The sequence below is a fragment of the Phalacrocorax aristotelis genome, chromosome 2 (genome assembly GCF_949628215.1).
Source record: "Phalacrocorax aristotelis chromosome 2, bGulAri2.1, whole genome shotgun sequence".
In the NCBI taxonomy this organism is placed as follows: Eukaryota; Metazoa; Chordata; class Aves; order Suliformes; family Phalacrocoracidae; genus Phalacrocorax; species Phalacrocorax aristotelis.
The window spans coordinates 140,526,725-140,536,335 of record NC_134277.1 but is presented as its reverse complement, the minus strand read 5'-3'; the positions used below and the strand labels follow the sequence as shown (position 1 = coordinate 140,536,335).

The 9,611-nt window shown below is 40.7% G+C and overlaps 1 protein-coding gene across 1 annotated transcript in view; it reads right to left on the bottom strand.

The window, feature by feature from the left end:
- The window catches only part of NECAB1 (N-terminal EF-hand calcium binding protein 1), an 81,374-nt gene that overhangs the window by 9,693 nt on the left and 62,070 nt on the right, over window positions 1-9,611 (bottom strand). Inside the window, exons 9-12 of the mRNA XM_075085369.1 lie at window positions 5,163-5,216; window positions 3,531-3,643; window positions 1,560-1,637; window positions 465-556 (exon numbers count right to left, since the gene is read on the bottom strand). Of these exons, the coding sequence (XP_074941470.1) occupies window positions 465-556; window positions 1,560-1,637; window positions 3,531-3,643; window positions 5,163-5,216 (337 nt within the window). The remainder of the gene's footprint in view (window positions 1-464; window positions 557-1,559; window positions 1,638-3,530; window positions 3,644-5,162; window positions 5,217-9,611) is intronic.

Below are 9,611 nucleotides of genomic sequence, written 5' to 3'. Positions count from 1 at the left end.
TCAGAGGAGTTTGGTTTTTCCCCCCCATTTTAAGATAACGGGAAGCATGTACAATAAATTGGTTAGTAAATAGAAATTATTAGTAATTAAGACTCGTGTCAGTCAATGTAAATATGATAAAGTCAAATCTTCATCACCAAGCAATATTTTGCCTGAAAATCTTAAACAGGGTCTGTTTTACTAATCACAGATTGTATTGTTTACTCTAGATATTTTCTTAAGTAGTGTATGCTAGCGTAACTTTTCACTATATAAAATAAGGAATTGTGAGTCTTATTCTTGCTGATGCATTTTACATTTCTGTGCCTAAAATAAAAACATCTGGAGCCGCTTTCTCCTTCATGCTTTACCAAAGAAAATCTGACTAAAGGTGATATTACGCAGCGGACCTGCATATGGAACACATGATGTGGCAGAACTCTTCGCATGGAATGAACAAAATAATGCGAAAAATTGATATTTACCAGGGACTAGCATTGTTGTGATGAGCTCTGGAGTTTCCAAGAAGTCCACGTTACTTCTTTGGAATGTCTTGCAATAATTCATTTGAAGGTGGCTGAACAGTTGTAAAAAATAAGAGTAAGAATAAAGTTTTTTAAAGGGGCTAAAAATTTTTGTGAGCATCAGAAAATCTACAATTAACGCTGCAACAGAGATTTTGTGCTTCAAAACTTAGAAAAAGATGATAGTGGGAGAGAAGACCAGGTAAGCTGTGAAGTTCTTCCATGTTATATTAAACATGCTTTTTTTTCTGTATGCTGAACTGCTACCCTGATGCTCATCCCTTGGTTGTGACCCAGTATAGCAGTTCTTGGTCTGAAATGTGTTGACCTGTTACCTGTGTTCTTGAGTCTTTCTGAAAGTAAGCTTTGAACCGGGGCTTTGTTCAAAAGGAAAGAAGCTAAGCTGCTTCTCCGTCTTCCTTCAGAATTTAGGATCATGGGTCTTGTTTGGATTTTTTTGAATAGTAAAAGTAGTTAAGGAACGTCTTTATGTCTCTACTCAATTTCTTAGCCATCTGCCTGCTGCAGGCTAGAACTCAGCTGGTAGGACTTCTAATGACTATAACTTCTAATTTGGGCCCAAAACAGACATTCCAGAAATCGTCAGATAGGTTTTAGTGATGTGGGTCTGGGAAGCTTTGGGACAGCTCCCCATGGCTGCTTGCTTGCTTGCGTGTGTTGCTGCACGGCACACCTCCTGTCTCGTTCGTTTCTTTCATTGTCATCGTTGAACAATGGGAATATTGCTGTTTCCGCACTCTTTTGTCTCTGATCTACTACCATACATCATCTGCCATACCTTTCTCTGTTCGCTTTCTGTTTGCAGTAGTCATGTCTTTCTGAGATTTTTATTTATACGTCTCAGTATGCTTTAGTCTTTAGCAATTGAAGTATTGTTCTGGAGTACCGACTGTGATACATTTAGCAAGAGATCAGTTAGCAGTATTTAAAGTAATTTGTCTTCAGTCCTACGCAACTGCTCTCTAATCTTCAAAACTTTCTGTAGTGCAAAAAAAACCCCCAAACCCCAAACAAAAAAAGACCCCTAAAACTTACCTATTCCAGGCATTGCTGTTCTCCCAGAACTCATAAACTATGAAGCGGGAATCACTCGGAAGTTTCTGTATGGAAACACTAAGAATTGTAGGATGGAACTAATTTAATCAAACATGACAAAGTTACTGGACACGCAGAGCATGAACCAAATGCAGTGATTTTTGAAATATCCAAACAAATAAAACCCCCCAAATAATAAATTTAACAAATAAGTGATTTTGGAAAATATACTGTGAATTATCTGAGCTTTTTTTGTAAACTCATGGAATATTTTATTGGCTTTTTATTCATTAATATCTTAGTACACTTACGGACTCTTATTCGATAAACTAATTTTTCATACTGCTCCAGTAGTATAATTTATCTAAAGAAATGCTAATCAGTAATATAGAAAATTAATCAAACAACTGTGGTTCAGGGAAAAAGTGATAAAGACAGATAGGCTGATGTCTGCTGCAGATACACTTTTAAAATAGTACCTTTTGATATTATTTACTTGTCCTTATGTCATTCAGCTAACAATTTATCATGGGTGAAAAATGTCTCACAGAATATCTGCCTATCCTCTACACAGAATCATCCCGCTTACTGTCCTGAGCGTAACATCTTTATAGCAGGTAGGGTACTTAGATGTTTGGATACTCAAATTGGTGTTCAGATGTATAGCACAGGATACATATATATATACATATTTCTCTGAGTGTCCAAGTGTGAGATTGCTGATGTGCTTGCAAACTGGTCTCAGATTATATTTCATACTGTAATAAGAAATTTCATAGGGTGTATCGGTTTTCTCCAGCTGTATGTGAAAGTACATTGTAAAATAGCAAAAATACCACGAATTGTTGGAGAAAACAAGTCAATGTCGTGAACAGCTACAGTGAAAAACAACCGGTAGGTGGAGATACAGACCTACCAAATGCCTGAAAACTTGGGAAAGAGTAGTTTTTTGCCGTCGCTTGTTACCTTGCATTCAGAAGTCATGTAAGCTCCCACTCCCCGAGCGGTTTGGAGTCACTGCAGTGTTTGGCTGGATGTTCGTGTTTGGAAGGGGGCTGGGGGGCTTCCCTTTGTTTTTTCCTGCTCGTTGCTCGTGAGAGAATTTTATTTTCCTCATCAGTCTGCCTTTACAAGCGAACCACTGCAAAAAGGTCTGTGTTCTGGTCTGTGTGAACACTACTGATACGATCGCAGTAAGTGTGATGACCTCATAGCAACAAGGCTCATAAATGAGGGATGTGATAAATGTGATAAATGAGGCCTTTGAAGCCTTCGAATATACAGGAAGATCCTGTATTGTGTACACATTATCAAAATATTTATTTCATAATTGTCTGTAGTGTGCATGGTAGTAGCTTTCTCTAGTATGTTAAATTAAGAAATGTAGTACAGTGGTGAGTCACTAAAATTTCTTCTTAAGCCACTTCTAATGTCTTTCTTAATTCTAAAAGGAGAAAAGCAGAAATACACTATTTCATTGAAAATTTTGCTTTTTAATTTTCCTCATTCTTCATTATGAATGACAATTTTAAAATGACAGCCGAAGGGGAAGATTTTGAAAGCTTCCAAACAGAGAACAGGCAAATAAGTTGATAAGTTGCTCGCTTGCCAGGTGAGCACAAATGAAAGGTGGCAAATGAGTTTTCCAATGAAGAGTGTTAGCCTGGGAGCTTACAGAAGCCATGAACTGACGACCGGCAGAGCTGAGAAGGCTTAAAAGATTGTTTAGCATCTTTGGGTTAACATCTGTTGTCATTTTGTAGTAGTACTGAAACTCTGCACATACACTTCGACATCTCTTTCTGATTTTAGTTGTCTTTGAAAAGCTCTGTCTTACACACATGCACAACCAGCCAGCAAAGAAGATGTTACAGGTTCTCTCTTCATAAATAATCCAGCTGCACTTAGAGGTTATTCAAGAAATCAGACCAGATTCCGGCCTTCAGCCTGGGTCAATAACATTGTACTTACTGCAAGCAGCCACCCTGAGCAGAAGCAGATTCCACGTACTGCTTCAGAGCAAGCCGGAATTCCTCAATTTCTTCTTCTATCACAGACATTTGACGCTGAACAATCATTATGTGCTGATACAAAAACATTACAATATTACTGCCGTATCTTCCCCTGAATTCCTTGTACTTTAAACTCTGAGAAGTCTATCATAAAACAATAAAAAACACAATCATAAAAAGAACCCCACAAAAGTTTCTTCAAAGTTTGCTGTCCTGTTTTAGTGCTTTGGAGTGGAGAAGTAGAAACACCTCAGTGTAGCTTTTATATATCGGCAGGCTGAGGCACAGAATGGAAACACCCCAAATTAGTGTCGACCCTAGAGAAACTGCGAATTGTCGGAAGCCTGGATGAGAGTCTTTTCAGAAGAGTGCAAAGCAATGTCTGTCTTTAGAATATTCAACAATAGAGTCAGCATGACTCCTTGGATTAATCTATATGCAAGCAGGTGTGAGGCTGGAGATAAGAACATGTTCCCACAGCCTGCACTGGATGCAGGGTTACCTGCATTGAGGCGCTGTTGTAGTTTTTTACCTTTCAGAGGTCTGACTCACACCTGTGTTAAATGGTGAAGAGAGAGGGGTTTTTTACCTCCACCTTTCTGCAAAAAGTGAACCATCTTTATAAACAGGACTATGGAAACACTTGGCAGTACAGAAGGCCTATTTATCCTGAATTATTATGGTTATAATTTAGCTAAATGTAAGTAGTTTACTTATTGGTTCATCCTTTGAAGCTTGTCAATTTTACTAATGAAATATATAAAGAAACACCACATGCTTCTTAACTAATACAACTTCATCTTTTGTGCAGCTTTTTGACGTGTTTCTACCTTCATTATTGATACTGTTATCTCATGGATTATCCCTTCATCATAAGCAACCTGTCTAGCAATACTGTATAATCGCATTTAAAAAAGAAAAATCTAATACAAGTCCTGTGATGAAATAGGAATTTGAGGGATCATCTATTTTGGTTATTTTTTCCTGTGTATTTGATTTGTGTTTTGTTAGGTTCAAATCCCAGAATTTAGGATTGCTAGTGTATTTGAAAAATTGATCTTGGGACATGAACTTAATTAAAAGTAACTTTATTTCTGGTTATGATTTTGGTTTTGTGACTTGTAATACTGATTACTGCTTAACACTACATGCTTTCCTGTCTTTCCTGATAAGGCTTCGTATAGCAGCTGAGGGAGGGAGGCTGGCTGTACAACCTTGATTTAAAACTTGCATGCAACATTAGGTGATCAGGAGCTGAGAAGCTATGACTCCATAAACACTGCTGCCAAATTCAGTAAATCTTATAAATTACACCTTTCACTCTTTACGTGAGCCAAGTTTTTGGCTCACTGTGTCCTTTGAAAACAATGTAAAAATTAATGTAAAAGTTTTGCCTACATATTCAGAGTTATGGTGTTGTGTCTTGCACAATGTATTCTGCTGACTAAAATGGATCCTTATCACTGGGAAAAGGGAGGATGGTGATATTTTTTGTGTCTATTTTTTAACAAAAGAGATCAGGTGAGATTGTTGTCTCAATACCTGACATGGAAAATCAATGTCAAAAGTAATTATCTTGAAAAGCACTTACAGATTTTGTGTTTTCTTCCAGAACTTCCTCTTCAAATGGCTCAAGCTTTAGGTCCTTTTAGGCAGTTGAAAAGAGAATAGAAACATAAGAGGCAGTACTACAGTGTATTCTTGTCTTACCTTTTTAACAAGTTATTCCAATAGCTAGATTCTGTAATATCTCCAGAAGTTATAATTAAATCCCTTCTTTATCAGCTACAAGTCAAACACAAGCGTTATTTGCAGAATCCTGCACGTTTCAGTGGTTAAATCCAGCCCAGGCTGTTCTGTAAAGTTTAATCTATAATGCCGAGCAGGTATTTTTTCATTTTTAACAAATCCTCTTGCTCACAAATGTATGTCAAATGTAATTCAGAACAGACAGATACCTTCTCAAATTGTCACATTGACTACGGAGAGGAGCAAGGATGGTAACTTGAAATGGCCTATCAGCTACTATTACACCATCATAAGACTTTATACAGTAGAAAATTCTTGGTGAGATGGGTGATATAGTTCAAGGGGCTATTTTCTAGCACTGAAGATGATGTGCACGGTGCTCCAGGTCACGTTTCTGAACCGCTGCACTTGCTTCTGAGGCCAGACTGGGCAGCAGCAAACAGATGCACCTGTGAGGCAGCAGCCTGCTTGCTTAACATGCAAACTGGATGCGCGCTTCATGAATCAGCGATTCATGCAAACGCCATCCAGTAACACGCACAAAATTATCACTTACATGCTAGGCACATGCAGTAGCCTCTAACCCAGTGCCGTACGAATATTCTGAAAAATATCCATATGCCTGGAGAAAAGCAGATCAATTTGCAATAAGCAGCTGTAGCAAAATGCACCCTTTGTTAGTGGTGCTTCACTTCTCATTGCAAACAATTCTTGTGTTACAAAGATAAAAGAATTTCTTCTACTTGCAGCTGGGTGAGGATTGATTAACCTCAGATAGCAGGTGTTTTTCCAGCACAAATACTGTACTGGCTGAAAAGCCAACAAGAGGTGTGCAAGTAGAATTCAAATGAATAGGGGACCTCCACCAGCAGCAGGTGGCAGAGCAAGGCAGGAGTGAAGTAGCAGTCACGCAGTAACTGCTGCGTAGCTGTACCTCTCCTGCAGAATGTGCGTAGAAATAGGGAGAGAACACCCAGCTTTAATAGCTCATTTGTCAGTGCAGACACTTCAGCTAAAAACCCTGAGGGAAAATGCATATTCCTGGCGTTCTTCTATGCTCTCAGTGCAATTTTCTTCTAGGGAAATGTATGGAAAAAGAGGGGAAAGGAATGACTCAGGTTGTACTGCAAGGTTTCTCTTAAGGAAGCAAGAAAAGAATTCTATTTTTTCCAGTAGAACTTGAGAAAAAAATTACTTATGAGATTAATAGTTAAATCCACCTTTGACAGAAGACAGCAGAAGGGTTAGACAACATTAAATCAGCTGTTCACCAGGTTGTTTACCAGTAGGAATCACCGATGGATAACTTGCTGGCCCCCTCAAGGAGTTAAAATAATCTATACAAGTTATTCAGTAATATTATGTCATTAGACAGGACATGACTGCGCAGATGAAGTTAAGTCTACACAGACCGCCTGCTGGACCTTGGAGTATGTCAGCACTGGCACATAGTCCTCATCCGTGGGGAAAGAGTGCTCAGGCATCGGCTGACTCGGCATTGAGCATGAGTGAAGCAGCTCAATGCAGAGCTGAGAGCTCCTGCCAGACAGTTATCATGCAGCCTGGAAATAAAAACTGACCGAGACTGCAGCTTGGGCTTTACAATGCCTCTTCAGTCCTACCTCACCTCAGCTGAGGAGTGGTAGCTTCTGACATTGCCTCTTAGTGTGATTGTATGATCCTGTCAAAAAGAGCTGCTGAAAGCTGAATGTAACACTTGGCTGGATGTGGTGGGTTAACCTGGAACATCCCCTGGGCTAAAAATGATTGAGTTACTGCTGAGAGATGGCATGTGTAACCGCCTCATCCCAGGTGGGAAGTGGTGACCAACCTCTTGGTCACTGCTTGATGTTTCTGTCTAATTTATTTCAGTCTGAAGTCAGCAGTCATTCAAGCACTCAGCTATGCTTTTTCTTGACTTTGCCCTTTCTTGACTTTGCTTTGGAACAGAGTACATGGGCTGACAGTCTCCTACTGCTAGGAGGCATCAACACCATTTTGCAATACGTGCTTGCCCAAGTCATGTCCCAGACACTGTTTTGCTAGATGCTATTTAAACATGGATCAGAGGGAACTTCTCCTACTGTAATGAAGTGTAGGATCTAATAAAATGAGGACAAGAAGGGATGTTGTTAATGCAAAATAATTATCTTTTTAATATGCCTTAGGATACTTTAGAGGACCGGAAGTTTTATGATTTCTAAGTTACATGCCTAGTAAATTAGGTTTTTTAGTTCACAGAGGCCAGAAAGAAGTACCAAGAGAAGGACAATCAAGGAGGTGGTCCTGGAGAAGCTGTAGAAATGAACTTCTCACCTCTCACTGTTAGACCTGGCCGTGCGATACAAAGTCAAGCAGATGCAAAGTTAGGCAAAGGTGGATATAGTCTGTCTATTGGCAAAAGTAGGCTTGTCTAACTGCTATGTTTTACTAATCAAGTTTTAAATTGGTAAGGAGGTAATTATGGAAGGTCTGTGCCCTGCCACTGGTTCCCTTTGACACTGAGCTCCTTTTCAAACTGAGGTTGTCTGTCATTTATCTGTAGCAGATTTGATCATTTTATAACATCCTTGTCGTAAGTTTATTTGCTACAAAATGGTTGGCTGCTTTCTGTAATGTTTGCATTGCATTATTGCTGTATGCCAGGTCTGTTGTTCAGTAACTGTTAAGTTTCCTTAAACTCCTTTTGGCATCAGTCCGTGTCAGGCAGTCACTGTGGCAGGACAGCGAGCTGCTGCTTCCAGAGCAAAGTGGGGAGTAACGCTGGACCAAAAGCAAGAGTTACATTTCATGACGGACTTTGACATTTCAAAATCCAAATTACAGCTATTCAGAAAAAATCCAGTTGCTACTAAAATGTCATTAACGTGGCAACTGCTGTGTAATTGCTTTTCTCATGCAGAAATGACCTCTGGGAGGAAGCTGTTGTGTGCAGGCAGACATGCCCTGGCCAGGGGCTTCGTGGACCGAGCAGGCCAAGAGGAGCTGCTGAGCATAGCAAGGAAGAGTGAGAGGCTGACAGAAGTTACAGACAGTGCCACAAGGAATGGCTGAATTTCACAGCTGGTTAAGGAGAAGTGATGCGAGAGGCTGTCAGACCTCAGGGATAACCAGATGGGGGTATTGGGCTCCCTTTTGTCAGCAGAGCCTTGCAAGGCCAGCAGTGCCGGGGGTGACCATATTTGTAACGCAGCTAATCAGTAATAAGGCTGAGATAACAGAAATACCAAATTTTGGTCCCAAACTGGGACCAAAGAGGTGAAGTAATTAGGGGCGGTTTGTTAATTTGGGAGGGAGCAACGGCAGAAAAAGGTCAACGTGGCTGTCTTGTTGAGCCCTGTGCCAGATCACCACCATTTATTCTTGTCTTCTTGTTAAATCCCTTACTTAACTATTTTCTAGGTACATAATTTGCTGCTGAACTCAAGCTGGACTAGTGGGTGAGTAGGAGGAGACACTTGTCTGCCAGGACCCAAGGTCTGAGTCGATGCCTATGTAAGGGGCATGGGTCCAGCCAGAAATTCTAGATGAACTTGAAGCCTGTGATAACGTTCACAGGAGAACATCCTTCCTGATCAGCTGGAAAGAAGGAAGAGGATCAGGCCATTGCATTTCATGTTTCCGCAAGCGCTGCCTGTCTCTTCGTGGGTGCTGGTGAAGGCACCTATGCTGGTGTGCATGGAGCCGTGTTTGTGGAGTACATGCACAGCCTTGCCGCTGATGAGTACTGACCTGCAGGAAGGGCCAGCATCAGCTGCACTGAGATGAAGAACTCCTGGGTCTGAGAGTGCTTCAGCTGAAAACCTTGCCTCTAGTGGACCGGGAGGAAGAAATCCCCTTGGTCCCAAAATCCACTGAATACAGCCACTTCGTTAGCACCTATCTGAAATTGTCTGTCTCTCCTTCAGTAAGGACACTTTATGGAGAGAAGAACACAGGAATTTATACCTTACTTTTTCTTCTGCTTGCTTTCTTCTCCAAAAAAAAAGAAGAAAGTCACCACACAGACACAAACCAACTTTTCAAACCCAGGGTAGCAATAATGTCTGATTGAAGACAAGTAGATATTTTCTATACAGACAGATGCTACTCAGGTTTTTGCAAGCCCTGGGAAGCCTTGGTATCGTTGGACCAGATGGTCGTTTGTCAGACTCCTGGAGGGCTCTGCTTTGGTGTGGGAACCACAGGCGATCTCAGGGCTCTGAGGGCTTGTGCAGCCCCGGAGCTGGGGCGGCTCCCAGGTGGGATGGTGGGATTTGCATCAGCCTTTGGTTGAACTGTACTTATTAGG